The sequence below is a fragment of the Protopterus annectens genome, chromosome 1.part0, assembly GCF_019279795.1.
Source record: "Protopterus annectens isolate FY-2018-M chromosome 1.part0, PAN1.0, whole genome shotgun sequence".
In the NCBI taxonomy this organism is placed as follows: domain Eukaryota; kingdom Metazoa; phylum Chordata; order Ceratodontiformes; family Protopteridae; genus Protopterus; species Protopterus annectens.
Window position 1 is genome coordinate 1,020,023,954 of NC_056725.1, and position 19,369 is coordinate 1,020,043,322.

The following is a 19,369-nucleotide window of genomic DNA, read 5'->3' on the forward strand; positions in this document are numbered from 1 at the left end:
GTCCTTGTCCTAGGTTTTACTAATTTTCAGTAAAAACTGTTTCTTGAAAGTCCCATGTGTTTCATATTAATAATATAACTTCTTTTGATACTTAAAAAAAAAACTGATCGTTTAACTTTTTGTACGCGTGCCGCTAAAACGCTCATTGCACCAAATGTCTAAAAATATATAAAACTGTGGCAAGCCCTTGTCCGAAATGCAAAACGTGCTGCTACAGTTATAGATAATTTCCTTTTTATTTGCGGTCATGTACAAAGCGCCGAAGCGCCGAAACGCGTATTGTTTCCACTGTAGTAACTGTAGCATAGCAAGTCCTTTGTCGGAAATGTATAATGGGCTTGCTACAGCTGCAAAACGGTCATTTCTGGGTTTTTTTCCTTTTATGGTTATGTTTGCGTAACAGGTTATGCATTAGCATGCGTTTTTATAAAGGATGTGCAGCCTGAAGCCAAATGTCTGTCATTATTTAATCCCTTCCGAATTGAGTGGTTTGCCAGAAAACCAAGAATTTTACCAGGAAGAGACCACACATATGAGGCAAAAATCTGGACAGTCAAAATGTAATTTGGTCATGTCTGAAGTGGTGAAGTGCTTACAGTTTTGGAATGTAACTGTAGCAAGCCCATTTTACATTTATGGCAAAGGGCTCGCTGAAGTTAAAAACAGATCATTTTCTAAAATTATATTTCTGGTTATTCTGGTGCATGTTTGTGTGTGTGTGTGTGTGTGTGTGTGTGTGTGTGTGTGTGTGTGTGTGTGTGTGCACGTGCAGCCATACTTTCACACCCCCTTTTTTCCCATTTTTGCACCTGGGGTTGAGGTGTCACTTCAAGTATATAAAGCCAAGGTTTACACCACGGGGGTGGGGGGGTGGGGTCTAGTCCTGCCACAGTAGTTATTCTACCCATCACACTTGCATGCACACTTACACCTATGGCCAATTTAGAATGTTTGATCTACCTACCACGTCATTGGAATGTGGGAGGAAACCAGAGCATATAAACAACAAACATGTAAAGCTTAGCATTTCAATACTGTTGTGCTGCTTATGTACATTTGTCAAGAGGTGACAACTGCCTTTGAATCATTGACTGATCTAATTGCTCTGTTTTGCTGTGAAAGGCATGGCTATATTGGAAGCAGCTGTAAATCATTGTAAGTTTTCTTCCCGTCTGCAGTAAAGGCAATAGAAAACTGTTTTACATCATTGTGTCTTGTTTACAGCAGCTTGAACTCCTGACTACATATTTCTGTGTTTGTTGTATGTCGTGAAAGTGTCGACAGATTCCTCTGCAACTTATGTGAGAAGTTAAGCTTAAAAAAAGTGGGCGGTCTTTCCCTTCCTTTGATACCAAAGTGAGGAAATGGAAGTTTTATAAAATACAAGCAGGTTTCAGGTACCTACACAGTACTGGAATCATATTGTAGGGATAAAAGCAGCCTAAGAGTTGAGTTCAACTGTGCGGGAAGGTGGAGTGTTTCTTTAAGGCTCACCTTAAAGGTGCTAAGGGTGTTGTTCTGCTCATACATGGAAGTTTTATCCAGAGGTGGGAATATGTTGAGAAGTCCTACGCTAACCTGTGTTTAAAGGATTAGATTTTTAAGTTGATTTTTCCAAAACCTTTTTTATGGAAGGCTGGGCCTTCCATTGCTATAAAGGCCAGATGAAAGACCTGACCCAGAATAGCGCATAGAGTAATCTGTCAGATATGGAGTACAAGGGCAGGCCTGCCTTTCTGCCCAGATGATTGTGCATCTTGCAACCATTAGGTTCATAAGTAAGTGCCCTTTCAAGCATAGCCAAAAAGCCATATTCAGTAGTTTCCTGTAGCCTCAAGGAGGGTAAAACTAGCTATATCAGGGAAGAATTTTAGGCTGCCCACCAACTGTCTAGGTTTACCTTGAAGGTGGCAAGGGTGCTACACTGCTTGGTTCATGTACTGGATGTTATTTTCAGAGCTGAGGAATTTGTTGGGGTATGACTCGCACCATTGTCTCATTTGCTGATGAAGGTTTAGTTCCTCTAACTGGAGAATGAGGTACAGTTTATTTCTATGAAGGAAGAGGCGATCAAAGATGGTTTGATCTTTCATGACTGAAAATGGTAGACACATTTCCATGGAGGAGTCTACATTAGAAACTGTGTACAGAAAAGAGGTGCTGCTAGTCTAACCTGATAACCAAGAATTTTGAGGGTCTGATCTTTTTAGGTGTGAATTTAAGGTGTCAAGATAAATAATATGATTAGACAAGTACTTACCAAAAGGCGCATTATATAATGTTTTTTTTGAGATATGAGTAAAGTATTAAGACTACTTTAGACATAGATTTGATGATGTTGGAAATTAGACGAGTCTGCTAGTAGGTTTCTGTACATCTGCAGATACATATGATAGCCAGACATTAAGGCATTCTCAACAAAAGTGCCTGACAGATGCACAGGAAAATAATTTTCTTGGGTGGCAAAAGCCAGGGTACCGTTTGGCTAGGCTTATATAGGCCCTTGGGCCAATAGCCTAGTACCTACCTATGAACCTATGGAGTTATTACCTCTATGGTATATGAAAATGTTTTGTTTGCCAAAATGAACTATACTATGCTTTTTCTTATTTGAGACTATTGTCCATGCATCAGTTAACTCATTCACTCCAGTGGAGATCAGGAAGCTTGCACTGTTACTTCCAAAGGGTGGAGCTTAAGCCTTTTGACAGAATCAAATTATGTCCTCACATTTCAAACAAATGTTCCATGTTTCTGGAACCATAGGGGCTATGAAAGAAGTATAAATGGCAAACTTCAGCATAAACTATTTTTACAGTGGTAGTATTCTTTAGGTTCTAGGTCTTAAATCAAATTTTATAAGTTATAATAAACACAGTAACTGAAATTTGTAATATTTCGTAAACTGACATCTCAGCAGCCACTCAAGTTACCCACACACGGTCAGCCAGCAGCATTTTATTAATCTAGCTGAGAGCTTTCGTATGAGGTTAAGGAGTTTTATCTGTGTTACGTGGCTGTTGAGATTTTTTTTTTTATTTTAATTTTTAATTTTACATTTGTTGACCGGGAAAGTCCGACTAGGCTCCACAGAGCCTGTTTTCAGCACAGTAGAGGCCCGGGGAGAAATGCTGCAGATGTGAAAATGTGAAAATATTTAGAAAAATGTGAACAAAAAATGAGAGACTGTTGAAATCTGCCTTCAGAGGGCATGATTTACTTCATATTTCAACTATTTTTTTTCTATTGAACTACCTATAATGTTGGTACATGTATGTTACCTTTATTTTCATTTGTGATTTTTGTACTTCCTATAATGTTGGTACATCAGTGTCATTTTACCTTGTTTCATTTGCGATTTTGTACTTCTAAATATTTTTGTACATTGTTGTTGTGTCTTTCGGCTTTTCCCGGTTAGGGGTCGTCACAGCGGAACTCCGGTCCGCTAATCATCGGTAGTTGATTTTTACGTGCCGAGTTACCAGCCCTGACGCACAACCTTCAATGAAGGTACGCCCATTCACGCACGTCTCCACGCAGAAGATGCTCTAGCTGAGAATCGAACCGGACACAGTATGTAATTTGAGCTTTTCTTCCCAGACCTGCTGAAAATGGACTCTTCTGACCCAGTCAGACCATCCTGGTAAACAAATGACAAATTGTATCAATTTATATTAATATCCTAAAAAAAAAAAAAACAGTTAATATCTGTTTACCTGCACTAGACAGAGGTCAAATATTAATGCATTTGAGTTTGCCATTGTATAAGGTGTAAGATGAAATCCTTTGAAACCTTGTACATAGCATGTTTTTGTAATTCTTGCTGCAAATATGAATAAGCAATGTTTGATGCTTAGAGGTGTCAATAGGTGTTATCTGCAGATGCATCTGTATGACATCACTCAGATGTAATGAGTTAACATGTGCCTAATGTTAGAGCAATTGTGAGTCTGTGGAAGATCTACCACTACCACTTAATTTACATTTAGCAGACTCTGATAAATATAGGTCAGGAATGTAGACCAAAAGGTCTTAGAAATGGAGGCCAAGTAGGTGGGGGCCCAGCAGTGAGCCCTGTTGTGTATCATTGATAGCGGTCTTGTTTTCAGGAATGTTGCTTGCAACTTTAACCACATGGGTTCTGTCAGTCCATTAGCTATCCAGTGCACAGCATAACAGATTTATAAATCTGAATATAAATCCTTAATTCCTCCATGGGGAATAGTGCCAAAGGCCTTAGTAAGGTCCCTGTACGCTTTGTGCCACATAAGTACAATCCACAGCTTCTGGTTACATTTTGAAATTTAATGAGGTTTAAGGACCTTCATTTGAAAAAACAGGTTGATGAGAGTTGAGTGATTTTTCAGTACCCAGACTAGTGAGATCTGTTGTGTGTTCCATAGCTATGCATATGAGCCTAGTGAGATTAATGGGTCTGTTACCAAGGTCTGTGGTTGGGATACTTTTGTGTAACAGCATTACAGTGGCTGTTTCCAAACTTCAAGAATGTAACGAGTAGGCAACTTCAGACTAAACAGGTTAAGTTAAGGGGATTTAGAAGGCTGTATTTGGCACTGATTATTGGGCAAACTGGAATATTGTCAAGGTCCATGGATGAGATGCTGGTAACTTTTGAGAGGCTGAGAGAACTTGTTCTCTGCTATTTAAAGGGGGTTTCTATGATTGTGGAATGGTTATAATTTAAAGTGGAGCAAATTTTGAACAATAATTTGTCAGCTAGTATTTTGGGTATCTTTCTTGGTTCAGAGTATGTATTGCTTTTGTGGACTAGCATCACATATTGTTGGTTGGTAACTTTTTGAGGTAGTGAAAGAAAGATATAATTTTTGTTTTTTAGTGGCTATTTTAAGTTAATATTCTGAGTTTCGTAAACGTTCCGTTTGGCTTCATTAGTTAATGCAGCTAGAATGAGACCTTATAAGCTTTAAGCATATTTTTCTTGGTATACATTTTATTTGTACATGTATTTCACCACAGGAGTTTATTTTTAAATTTCTCATTAAATTTGAAGTGGATACGGGTTGCCTTATTAATACAACTGTTTAAGTGGTAATAGAGACATAGGCAGCAGCTTTATCAGTGGGATTCATGGTGGAGGATTACAGCAGAATTTTATTGAGTTAAGATTTGCTTTTGAGAAGTTGTAAACACAATAGTTATTTACAGGGGAAATGTCTGTAGTTTTAAAGGAAAGCTTTGCTAATTTATGACCATATTTGTGAGGACTAGGTAAAGGATATTGAGGCCTTTAACTGTTTCTAAAGAATTAACCTAATGTCAAGGGAGCCTTGGCAATGCCATTCATTGATGGTGTAGATCAGCCACTTTGACAGGTAAAGTTCCCCAGTAGAAAACTTTGAGGTTTAATAGGGCTTTTAGTTAAGGTGTCAAGATAGTTATGTTCAGAATTTGACTTGGGGGGGGGGGGGGGTTATATGGCTAGCTTTAAAGGTGGAATTAGTCTTGTTTATGGTGATTTAGAAGCTCAAATGTGGTGTCCTGGGGAATGTCATGGGTGACTGTATCCTTGACAAATACTGCTACTACCACCAAAATTTTGATTCAGGCACTATATGATGGAATAGACGAGTGCTTTCATTGCTTTGAAACCATGTTTCAGTAACTGCACATGCTTGAATGTCTTAAAGCTGGAGAAGAGCCTCAAACATGGGCACTTTATGTTGAGACTTCTAGTGTTGCGTAGAGCCATGTTAATGTTAGAATGTCCAGCAGATGGACTCTGCTTAAAAAGGCATTGTGGAGCAGCAGAGTTTTTAGTAAGAATGTGAAAATTTGGTCAGAGAGGTGCAGACCATCCCTGGCAAAGCAGTAATGTTGGCCATCTCATCCCAAGCTGGCATGTATGTGGTACTTAGAAAGGCACTAGCTGTATAGCCAGTTACCTTATTTTTGAATCCCTGCATTATTGCAGGTGGTTGCAAAATACCATTCAAGGCAAATGTCTTTCCTGCCTGCAGAAGTGAATAGCAAGCTCAGTCATATCCTTCTGCATGTCCCTCTGGTTATAGTGTCTAAGGCCATTAACCCCCGTATGAGCTATATCCAGTCATAATTATTGTGTCATGATGGAGGGATCCAATAGCCTTTAGTTTCATTCCAGGTAATGGTTCCAGAACGACTGCTGTCACCCCATTCTTATCCAGCTTGGCAAGTGATCTATCCATATGCATGACAGTAGTCATCTTTACTAAAACATTACTTTGGTCATATGGGGTCTTTCTAGACCAAAAGGGCTTGGAATTTGCTTCTTTTGACTTTTTGAGGTATATGCAATAGCTGTGAGTGTGAACTGTGAATGAGGGTACTGTGAGTGTGGAGGGTGAAGATGGGTGCGTTGCTGTGTGAAGGAATATCTGAGGCTTCTTATTCTTTAGCCTGGGGAAGTGTTCTGTTAACCGCTTCAACAAATCTCTCTCGCTTTGTGTAAAAGTGGTCATAATCTTTTTTTTTTTTTTTTTTTTCATTTTTAAAGCCATTTTTAAGCCAGGTATTTGTTTTCCCTTCCTTTTGCCCAGGACTTGACCAGTGGTTCCTCTACATGCACCCATTTGGCTAATTTATTCCATGGGAGAGTAAGAGAAAGGCAACCCTCCAGGGTAGCTATGAGCCCTTTTATCCAGTCATTCTTGCTAGAAAGGTAGGTCCAGCCTCTTTGTTCCCCTTCTTGCGACAGTGGGTCATATGGAGCATGTCATGCATTGGTTGCCTTGACTGGAAGTGGAGGCATGTATGCATTCTCAGCAGGCTGCCGCTTTTTTTCTGTTTGGCTTGTTCTGTCAGCGCAAATACAATCTGGACATTACAAGTAGGAGATGCATTCAACCACTGCTATGTCACTTATGCTGTGAGCTTAGCAGACCTTATCCTCTGGGGATGAATGAGGTGTCATCGGACAATCAAGCTCATTTTCCCAGTGCAGCCCCTTAAATGTCAGTACAGTATTGCTAATTAAATATGGGGGGTCTTGGCTGTAGTCAGGAGTTCATGACTCATTGTTACCGGGTGAGGGTTTATTTTGCCAGGTTTGACTGACTAAACATTGTTTACTTTTCACCCGAGGTCAGTATATTCCATTTTTAAGCTATTTTCAGTCTGTCTAGTGCAGCCTTTGTGCTCTCCCCAGCCCTAGTACAGTATGCATTCTTATTCAGTGCTGTGATCATTTTTGTTATTGCTCTGCATTTTATGTAAAAGTTAGCAGTTTTCAGAATGGCTTACCTTGTGTAGTATCATGTAGCGCATGTTGTATTTGCCTGTGTGTACGTATGCTTTCCTTGTCCAAGAGAAAGGCCTCTCCCTGTGATGGAAAATTTTCCTCTGCTTCAGTAACCAAAAACCTAAGCCGTGTGTTTCCTCCCTTTTTGGGTCTTTTCCTTTCTAGTCTCCCGTCCCGTGCTCCCAAACCAGTAACCTATCTTTTGCAATTTCTGAGTTCAAACTTCAGTCATCAATCAATAGATAGATAAATGCATTGAGTAGTATTTCTATATTAATACCGATTTTATACAGTCATTGCACAAGTGTATGCTAATAATTGTAATGAGGCTATTTTATTTATGTGATTACCAAAAAGACACAAGTTCTTTAAGCTTTTATGGATTTTAATTCTTTATAGATTTTAAAATAAGATGAGACTGATTTAAATGCTTTTTAAAATGTACTGCTGTAATCTTGCAGACAGAAATCACCATTTCTTGACAAGAGCTTGTAGCTATTAATAAAGTGCATAACATATCTTAAAGGGAAAAGGCTTGATTGTGCTAGTGCTACATGCCTGTGCGTGTAACCACTGCAGTACAGTTGCAGCAACTGTAATATTGTAATGTAAAAAAGGGTGATTTACATCCAAGGTCCTGGTGTTGCTGTGCTGACAAAAAGGACTTTTTTACTGTTGCGTATCTGCTGGAGAGCAAAACTGTAATTGTGCATATTCAGTAACTATGCTTGTATATTGTCTTAATTTGAATTTTAGTTATTGGTTTAAAAAGAGAAAAATAGATTTATGTGATAAATACCTGCAATGTACTGTGACGACGAGACTTCCTGGAACAAGAGTTATCTTACAGATCAAGTTATGAGCTATATTATAAGGAGATGCTTATTCTTCAAGCTGACAGTAAAACTTTGACTGTTTGTTAAAAGACTGCAAGTTAATGATGATGGTTGTGCTGAAAGGAGAGCAATTTTTTCCTGTGCGGAAAACGAGACAAGATAAGTAGGGAAAATTGCCTGGCAACATAAGAACATGTAACAAGAACTCTAAAAGAAGTGCATAAAAGATTATGTGGATTGTTTTAAACTGCTGTATAAAAATGAGGGTGTGTATCATGTTTTAGACCATAAGGAAGTTTCCCTTGTGTTTATATACTGTGTACATTTTATTTCACTTTTAAAATTTCCTGCATTCCTGACTAACTTGAGTTCTTTATACTACCTTTGAATGCATCCATGACTCATAATCAGTGTAGCAGTCTTCCTTTAATGTGTTGCAGTGTAAGTAAATAATTTGATTTTAACTTTAACTATGACTTGCTGGTACTCCTAAGTCCCAGGCCTTCTATTCCGCTAATACTGGAGCTTAGTTGTGCACTCTGCTTGTCTAAGGATTTCCTCACCATGTCCATTTCAAGTTGCAGTTGTCTTGAGGCTGCTAGAATGCATGCCTTTATCAGCTTTCTGTGCATTCTTCTCAGTTGACTGCCTTGGTACCACAGCTTCCAACCTCAGTTTTACCCCCTTGGTTGAGCTGTCAAACCAACTGTTTTGACCTCTGTGCCATCAGCGTATGCAGGCTTTGTGAGATTGATAGGCCATGATCATCCATGATTTCATTAGGCTGCACCTCTCCATGCTTGAGGTTAGCTTTTCTGCCATTGATATTAATGCCCTTAAAGCTGATTAGAGTTCTGACCTTGGGATTTGATGCCAGTTCAGTCTTCTCGGGGTTGATCTTGGTGTTTTGAGTTATGGCACTAATGTTGATTCCTGTACTGAAGGTAATGTATCCAAGTACTGACATCAAGTCGAAGTCTCAAGCATGGTATCTCAAGTGACTTCATTGTTAGACCTCCATTCCTTCAAGGACAAAGGGAGTGTGGGGAGCTTGAGCATGTCCTGTCTTCTCCTGGTTGATTTTTATTTTCCTTCTGTCCTGTTTTTTTTCCTCTGAGATCACAAAAGAAGGCATGGTGCATGAAGCACCATAGGTGTTCGTTGGATTGTACAGCACCTGGCATGGATGACTGAGGTAGCTGCACCTTCCTTCCATAATTTGATGAACTGCTTCACATGTTGCTTGTGAATTGCCATGCCCCCCTGCCAATTACGTGAGCAATCTATAAGTTTATTTTTCAACAGTTTTTAAACAGTGCCTGATTTCACTCTGTAGGAGAAGAATTCTATACATTAAGTAACTGAAGTTTAGATGTGATCACTGGATGAGAGACTGGGATTATGTTGTACTACAAGTGTTTTTGGATAACAGAATATAATAAAATGAAAATGGAATAGTGCCGTTCTGGGTTGTTAGGTCAGTAGTGTCTTACATTAGTAGGAAGTCCTTTGAGCACTATCTAATTCAGAACATCATTTTCTAGTCTAGGTTAATGTTTTCCCCTTTTATTTTTTTCTTCAGGAAAGTACTATTATGAGGTGTCTTGCCACGACCAGGGTTTGTGTAGAGTTGGGTGGTCTACTCTTCAGGCTGCCTTGGACTTGGGTAAGTTTGTTTGTACGTTTTTTTTCTGTTTACTACATCAGGAGTGAGTATTTAATATTACAGTTGCAGTGTGACACTTGTTTATTGTAGTTTGCCCGCATTAAGAAAGAGACTTGATATTAAGAACACAGAGTAATCAAAACCAATTCTGTTACCAATATTAGTGTTGTATATTTAGGGATATGTTTTGATTATTTTTCATTAAAGTTAAGTTCTTAGTTTCATGAGTAGGCATCTGCTTTGATGAATGATAAAAAATGTTTGATCTGAACTTCACAAGCATACATTTTTGTACAGGAGGATTTGGCGGACTTGGAAATGGTTACTCATTTTGGTTAACTGAAGTGTTAATACATAAAGAAGAACCATTAGCTCACTTTCAGAAATCACCTTAAAATGGAAATGTTAAATGTCATGATTTCAGGAAATGATTCACAATAAAACATTGGGATAGAATTGTTTGTGGCAGTTTTTATAGTTTTGTGAGCAGCATCCTTTAAAAAGTATGTGCAGTGAGGTTGGATCCAGAATTTATTGCTGTTGATGAGCCTTTCATTCTGCAAAGGTTTGTTTACAACTTACCATGTTTTTGAAGTGCTTGGATCTCTGTCATTGCAGATCCATGCACGTGCATTTTTTGTTAACATTTATTGTTTATATATGGGTCAGTATTGTAACCTCGAACTGGCGTAATATTGAATGGTAGTACATTGAAAAGCAGTGTCAAACCAGCTTGTCATCAAAACGCAAGTAACAAAAAATGTAGTGTTCTTGCAGGCGAACAAGCCCTCCTTGCACCCCTGCATATTACATACACTAACTCCAGTTTGCTCCACACTGGGGAAAGGGCGAACACCTGATCCAAAGAAATGCCGGCATTAAAATGACAAGCCAGTTCAATGTTCATGTTCTGCCATTCAGCATTAATGGCAGTTTGATGTTATGAGGGGAAGTTGTATATTGCATGTTTGTGTTCTGTAACGTCTTTGCACCAGATTTACTTGCAATGCTGTAACTGCATTGCTTTCATGTATATTTTTTTCTCACCTTTGCCTCTGACCTATATTGTGACTGAAAAGATTCTCTGTGCCAACTGCCCCTCCTAGCTAATGTACTACTGCGTCCTGATTGCAGAAATGCCACACTTTTTTTTTTTTTTTTTTTTTTTTTTTTTGCAGTCATCATGAGTTATGCAAGACCAGTGGGTTAGCTCATAAGATGGCTCCCCAAGATGGGTTTTCTGAGACATTCATATTGAATTAACTGCTAAAGATTTAGTGTAATGTTTTTACAATACCTGATAAGTGATGTTTTTACAAAGAGGGCAGTTATGTGAATGCATAGTGTTTTGTTGAAAATTACTCAATTTTTCTAAAACTTGTTTGTACCTAGTTTTTGGTTTACTTGCCTGTTTTGCATAATGTTTTGACTTAATTTCAGGGTCCTCTGCACTGGCTAGAACAAATGGGCACATTCGTCTTGTTTTCATCTTTTGTTTTTTCTTTGAATTTTTGTGGTTGACATATGGTGTAAGGAATCTGAAAGTTTTATACATTTATATTCTGATTTTTGTGCTTTGTGATTAAAAGAAAGCACAGTATTAAAAAGATTGATAGAAATAAGCATAGTCATTGACAGCATACTGAAAATAATGAGCCTTAAATGCAATGATAAAAATGGAGAAGAGGTGAAGAAATGCTCATACTGTCTTCCTGTGAAAATAGGAAAAGAGGAGGAAACAAAAGTGCTTATGCAGTATTAGATGTAGCTTATTGAAAGGTAGTAAAAACATTGGTCACAGTATCAACCTTGTATTTAATGGTAAATATAACAGATAGACATATTTAAATGAAGGAGGAAGGTAGATCCTTAGTATAGATGTTGGACATTGCATTGTTTGAGGAAACCTGACAGAGTAGACATCTCTAATCCCCTGCATTAGGGCATGTGTGGGCAACTCAAAGTATAAAGAATTAATTAGGGAATTTAATGACAACATAACCTATAACATATAAAAAAATAGTAACTCCCTGCAGAATGTCCCTTCATATACCAGTTGATAGGATGAATATCTGCTTACGGTAGGTGTAATGTAGCTTAATTATTTCATGTACTGGCATATTTTTGAAATCTGAATTGGGTAGTTGCAAGAAGCTGAATATTTGGTTTAAGGTTGTCTTTGTGCTTAGCATTGTGAGGGGAAAGGTAGGTGATGGTTTGAGAGTAACACATTTCTGCTTTTCATTTTTTCATATTAATTGTACTTTATACATGATCTTCTTAACAGGTACAGACAAATATGGATTTGGGTTTGGTGGAACCGGAAAGAAATCTCACAACAAACAGTTCGACAGCTATGGAGAGGTATGAAAACAAGCACATTCTTTGTGACTTCTCTGTAACAATGGCATGAACTATGTGCTTGCTGTTCAGTCACCTGTATAGTCATTGTTATCCATATATTTTTCCCCTTCCTGGAGTTTGTCCGCAATCATAAAGTATGTGGAAACTCCTTTTATACCCCGAGTTTTTCTTTTTTGCTACTAGCCATGAAATCTCTGCCATGTTTTTATTCTGTTTTGAAAATAGAGATGTTCGCCTTAACTAAACTAGTCATAGCCCCTCTGACCAGCCAGTTTCCAAAGTTAAAGGGCACCTTTCACATGTTGCCAACTGTCAAGCTTCAACACAGCACCATGCAAAGACCGTTTGATCACAAAAAAGTTTCTGAGCTGCTTTTTTTTTTTATCGGTCTCCATGTAACAGTCCGTTGGCTAGCAATCTTTCAAAGCTGTGCAGATAAGTCCCCTTTTGGGGAAAACATTTCACTTATTTTAGTTTTCTGAGAGAATTTTTTTTTTAACAGTCACTGCATTTCTAAGAGATGCATCTGTAAATGTTAATGTGAACATTTTTGAAAAATCCTATTTTATTTAACAATTCGTACTTTGGTTTTGTGTATATGGGGCAGGACCTATCTCAGAAGCACACTTAGCTGACTTGTCCATGCTTTCTCTGCTTTTGAGATCTCTTTCTGGGTTAAGCAGTGGTGCAGTCCATGGTCTTTGCATTTTCCCCTTCTCCTATCCAGAAGAAGGAAGGGGAGGAGGAGAGACGAGTGTTAGACTGACTCCTGTTGCACTTCAGCTGCTAGTGAGGGACTCTGCAGTGGTCACTTGTTGATGTCTTCCTTAGATAACCGTTAATATTCTGGACTGTTGGGTTAGGGAACATAGGGAGTCAACCTTCCAGTCTCTTGTTAGTATTTCTATGGGCAGAGACCATTTACTGAGATTTGTTATGCAACGTATTGGTGTTTTTCTTTTGACTATTTTCTTTCATGAGTACAATTCTCTGTTGTGTATGGATAAGGGACGGTTTTACATCAGGAATTTCTTCACTCTGAATATTCTGATTCCGAGGAATGTAGGGTTTCAGGTTTCCCTCCTGAAGATCTTTTTCAAAAACCTTTTGAAAGCATTTTTCAGTGGGAGCGGAATGAAATTTCTGTAAAACAGCAAATGTATTATGGTTTGTTAGTTAGAAATGTCAAGTTTTGCAGCTGTTCCTCCTGTGTTGCTTGCATTAGGAGGATTTCTTCATGGCTTCTAGTTAACCTGGCAGTCGACTTCCTGCTCCCAGTAAGGCAGACATGTCAGAGTACGTCAGACTCTTCAGCATTTTTCAAATTCTAAAGCACACCTAACTGTGATGTCTTTACCTAAACTGCTTCTGCAAAAACATTTTACTGCTGCTAGCACCATTTCCCCTGGCAAGTGTGGAAAACCATTGGATAAACTGAGGAAGAAAATGTTTTCATTTATTACTTTGACATTGATTTTAAATTGTAGGACTGATATGCTTAATGTTTTTACAGTTACCTTTTCAGAACATGCAGAATTCAGTGTTGATCTTCCCTCCTAATGGGATCAAAACAGAAGTATTCACATTTCTTGTCTGCTTCTCAAATTACAAAGCATATTTTAAGTATGCTTATGATGCTGCTGGTTATTCCTCAAGAACTGCTGTTTTTAGTTTAGTATTGGGAAGATTACATTGGCTTGGGGCTCAGCATTTTCCTGAAGATGTGATAAGGAGTTGTTGCTGGGTCCTTCTGCAGCTGAGGTGTTAAAGTGGGATGATGGGGAAAGATTTAGTACAAGGAGTGATTCAGATTTTTCAACCTTCCTTTCTCCAAAGGAAATACATTTCTCCTCTGCCTCAACTCCCTAATGGTCATTTTTAATCAGCAAGGTGATGGCAAACATGATAGTAAAAACAATAGATAGGAAGCTCTGCAAATTAAACCCTCAAAAAATCAATGACAATCACCCTTTGTCAGCATGATGGTAGACCCACTCAGGCGTCTTCCCCTACTTATCCTGGCAACCTCTTCTTCACTCCGAAACTTCTTCCCTTGTGGTGTCAGATTGTTACAGGCAGATAAGTTCTGAAGGTAATTTAGCAATGTGAATGTCTCCCTCTGTCCTTCCTTGGGGATTACTACTTGGCTCTTTCCTCTCATTCTGCACCAGATGCTGGTCCATCGAGTTGCAGACCCTGTACCTCTCTGCCACATGGGAAAAGGCTTTTATTCAAAAATATTTTTAGTTTTTTGGTACTTGGGATGTCTCCATTCTGGGACAGCAATCAAGGAGACTGAATCCTCACCACTGACACTGGAAAGGAATGCTCACTTGGAATACAAATGGATACCCTTAGTATTTACAGATGCGGACCTCTGTGCATCAAGCACAATTTCTCTTAAGAGCACACAAGGAACACAGTCAGCCCGGGGTCTAGATTTCTCTGTCCATCTCCCTCCGGGTCCCAAATAAAACTCCCCACTGGCACAGCTTCAGAGTTGAGTCCTAAGTCAGCTACCTTGCAAGGGTACCTAATTATACCGAGTGAAATTAATATTAATACAGATGGTAGTGTTGACCAAACGGACAGGCCTTCAGAAGTGGCCAGAGTTATCACCAAATAAATATGTGCACACACTCCCAAAACTTAAATATTTTCTAAAAACAAGACAAGCCAGAATGAGAAATTGAAGTATATTTAATAATAAATAATAAAAGAACATGAAAATACTAAGTTTGTGTTTACAGTAAACAACAAAATTTCTGTCACAGGAAATATTTAAGATAACACAGCTGGAAAGTGTCACAAAGTTGCAGAAAAAAAAAAACAATACTTAATTCTTACTGTATTTTGCTGACTAATCTAAAGAATTACTTGTCTTACTTACTGAATAAAGCAAGGCAGGATAATGTGCGTGGTACTTGTTGTCAGATCCAAGACTGAATACAGAATGCTGAGAGCAGTCTCCTGCTAATATCTAAATATTATTTCTGGCTTACAGAATTACATCCCACACATCTGGTCATCTAGCTCTGTTTCCCATACAATCCCCCATTACTAGAAGCTGCCAGGGATTAGCACCTATGTGCTACAATACACACTAGACCTTTAGCTGAGTTTTATTAAAGCATCTGGAAGCCATAGAACAATAAAACCATTCCACTCTTCCCACAGAAGCTGTAATCTATTCTCTACCACAGACATCGCGTCTATGGCTCTATTCAGATAACATCTTTATGGCTTAATCCATAAAGTAATTTAATTTCAGACATATTTTAATGTTTGAGATTAACCTCTTCTCTTCCAGTATTCTCTGTTAAAACATATACATTTGCACTGTTGGTACGTTTTAATGCAAGCAAAGCTCACAAATACATTTTCAACATAAGCATCTGTACAAATCTGTTAGGTATACAAATGACATAATTTACAAAACTCCAGCTAGCTGTGCTGGCATATGTTATACATCCACTGTCCCAGTTCTGACATGGCTGGCAGTACTTCCTATCGTCACAGTACCAAGAAGGGAAGACTTCTGTGGAAGCTTCTACTGGGCGTTTATCTTTTTAAATCATTGTGAAGATTCTGAAATTCAGAGTGTTATTCCTTCAGTTCTTTTTTTCATTCTCCCCCAGTCTTTATAATAAAGCTAGATTTTAAAGGATGCCTGTTTTCCCATTCCCATTGGTGTGCTGTTCAGGTATTTAAGTTTGTCTGATTTACATTATCTGGTGTCTGTCTTCAGCTTTTTACAGCACCAAGGATGTTCACAGAGTGTCTTGCTTCAGTCATTGCTTTTTGCAGAGTTTAAGGCATTTACATCATCTTTGTATAATTGATTCATCTTTGCAGACTTTTTTCCCAACGGTCAAGAGTCTTTACAAACTGCCCAGAATCAACTTCTCCATCTGGGTTTTCAAATCAAACTTCAAAAATCTTATCTTTTTCCACAGAATTTTATTACTGGGATGTCTGTCAGGCTCATTCAAGGGGCAGAATCTTTCTTCTTCCTCCAAAGTTGTGATGCCTCACCTCTGGGCCAATAATCGAGGAGCCTCAATGCTCACCACTGGCACCTGTGGGCAACATTCACTGCTAGGATAACCGGTTACACACACAATATCTCCAGATGCAACTCTCAGTATCAGGCATAATTTCCCTTAAAAGCACATGGGGAACACAGTAAGTTCGGGCTGGTTTATTCCTCTCTCCAGACCGCCCAGTAAGACTCCCCCAAGTTGAGACCTGAGCTTAGTGTCCAAGTCAAGACCTCCAGCACCCTCTGTTCAACCAGTGCTTCGTGTCCCTGCCCATTTTAGCTGACACACGCAGTCTTTGAGGTTTGATTTACACATACACATACATGCACACACACGCCTGGGAAAGGCTGGCACAGGTTTACTAGCTATGCTTCCTTCTGCTCAGACTATAAGGTAGTTAAGACTGCCACTAGACACTCCTGCCAGTTACCTTAAGGCTCTTCCAATGGTACCCAATATTACTAAGTGAAATTAATATTAATACAAATGGTAGTTTGATCAAGAGCAAAGTTATTAGGAGTGGCCCACACAGTGTCACCAAATACATATGCAAATACTTTCACAAGTTGAACATCTCCACAAAGATCAGTCACAGTGAAAGGTTTCAATATATTTAATAATAAATAATAAAAGAACAAAACAATACTAAATATCTATTCACTGTGACAGAGTTCAAAATCACAGGAAATATTTAAAATAATATTGAAAGACAGACTCGGACAAAATAAAGAACAATATCTAAACTAAGCTTCACTATATTGCTGACTTAATGTAAGAGAATTACTATTCCTTACCTAATAGAGCAAGGCGGATGATGTGGTGAATGGTCCTTCTTGTTCGCACTAAGAGACTTCTCAAAATATCTAAAAATATCACTTCTGGGATAGCTTGCAGAACGACATCACTTCTGGTCATCTGACTTCTAGTTCCCATGCAAACCCCCATTGCTGGAAGCCGACAGGATTTAGCACCTTCCTGTAAAAATGCACACACAAGGGCTTTTGTGCAGATCTGTGACAGGTGCTGGAAGTCATAAAACAATTTCATACCTCCATGCTTCTAGAGTAGTAATTACTTCACCCCAAAAACAATACAGAAAGCTTTTAGTACAAGCTTTATGTCTCTGGCTGCATTGAAACCTGTGAGATAGCATCTTTGTCTTACCCTGTAAAGTGATTTAATTTCAAATATATTTTAAAGTTTGCTGGACTGAAGTTAAACTCCTGTCTTCCAGTTTCCTCTGTTAAAACCTATACATTTCTGCGTTTAAAATAGTGTATGTACATTTCTGTTCTCTCCAGTAGGGTGCACTGTGGATACATTTCAAACACAAGTACTTTACAAATACCTTTTCAACACAAACCTCTGTACAAATCAGTTTGATGTACACACGACATACAGTTTGATATTCACAAATGACAAACAATTATTTACAAAATTCCATCTAGCTGTGCTGGCAGCACCCCTATCATCACACCTTTCCTCCCCTTTGAAGACTCAAGCTAGTTTTTCAAGTGCGCTTTGAGAAACATTGCTTGAGAGGAATGAGCCTGTCTGGGAATGCATTACCCCATACCCTGTCGTGACATTCCATCTGCCTTTGCATTGCTGACCCTGTTACAGTGTTGCACTGTTGTATCATATGCCTGCAACCTTAGGCTCTACCATAGTAACTTGGGATTTTGCTAGCTGGCCCCCTTTAACTGGAAATCCCCCCTCAGACTCTTCTCGTTCCTTACTGCAAATACTCAGTACAAGGGCCTCCCTGTCATGGTAAGTTTTCATCATGTTAACATGGTACAGTTTGTGCCTCTGCCTCCTGCCTAGCAGTTCTTCCTTGTAGATAACATCTCTAACCTTTCTTAACACTTTGAATGGTCCTTCCCAAGCTGCCTGCAGCTTATTGTGTCTAACAGGAATGAGAGCCATAACCTGCTGCCCCACAGCATGCTCTCTGGCTCAAGCATTCCTGTCATACCAGACCTTTTTCTGCTGTTGAGTTTCTGCCAGGTTCTTCTGGGTGAAGTCCATGAGTTCCCTAAGCCTTGTCCTGAGGCTTGGGACATATGCCACAACATACTCTTTGTTCATAGGTAGGTACTAGGCTATTGGCCCTAGGGCCTCTACAAGCCCAGCCAAAAAGGTACCCTGGCTTTTGCCACCCAAGAAAATTATTTTCCTGTGCCACTGTTGAGCAGAGCCACAGAAGTGATCCCCAGGGTGAATTTCCTATTTCCCATCCAATCATCAAGATTTTTCTTGGAGTGCTAATGAGGAGCTTTGTTTGATATAGATAGGTAGTTTATTCCAGAGTATGAGAAGTCTCTGGGACAGGAATCTATCCCTCCGGCATGTTCTGTTTATTGTGGTGACAAGGTTAATGTCCCTAGAGTGTTTAGCTCGGAGGGATTGGGATTTCATGAGTGGAGCATGTCCAACTGCTCTGGGTTTGACATAGCTTTGTGTATTAGGCAGAGATCACCTCTGAGTAGGCGATATGTGACTGAGTAAAGCTGGAGTTTTTTGAGATGGTCTGCGTAGGGCATCTGTTTGAGGCCGGTAATCCTCTTTGTGAGGTATTTCTGCGGCCTTTCCAGTTGTTGTAGATTTCTTGTGAGGTACATACCAACAAGGGCGTTGTACTCTATAATGGGTCTAATGAGTGATGAGTAGCGGGGAACAATGAACTCTCTTTTTCTGGATGAGAAACCTTTTGTGATGTGTGCCACGTAGAAGGATTTCCTGACTACTATGGCTATGTGATTATCAAAGGAGAGACTACTGTCCACCTGTGTCCCAAGGTCTCTTATCACACTTTGTGTTAAGTATACCACCGCCTATGTGGTAGTTCATGGATACAGAGTTTTTACCAAAGGGGATGACAATGCACTTTTTGGCATTGAGCTTGAGACCATGGCTTTGATACCAGGCATCTGTCTCAGTGAGGCCCTTTTGCAGGATGTCTACAACGTTAGGAGTTTAGATTATGGCTCCTAGTTTGCAGTAATCTGCGAACTTCGTTAGCCAAAGACCTTCTGTGTTGGCCTGTACTTCAGAGAAGTAGATACCAAACAGGAGAGGACCCAGGACTGAACCCTATGCTACTCCACTTGTCACTGGTCTTAAGTCGGATTTGGAGTCTGCTACTTACACAGTGTGGGTTCTGTCAGTGAGCCAGTTGGCAACCTATCTTGTGACATTG

At 39.2% G+C, this 19,369-nt stretch overlaps 1 protein-coding gene across 1 annotated transcript in view; it reads left to right on the top strand.

The window, feature by feature from the left end:
* DDX1 (DEAD-box helicase 1) overlaps positions 1-19,369 on the top strand; it is a 1,380,291-nt gene that overhangs the window by 292,419 nt on the left and 1,068,503 nt on the right. Inside the window, exons 8-9 of the mRNA XM_044064805.1 lie at positions 9,677-9,760; positions 12,048-12,124. Of these exons, the coding sequence (XP_043920740.1) occupies positions 9,677-9,760; positions 12,048-12,124 (161 nt within the window). The remainder of the gene's footprint in view (positions 1-9,676; positions 9,761-12,047; positions 12,125-19,369) is intronic.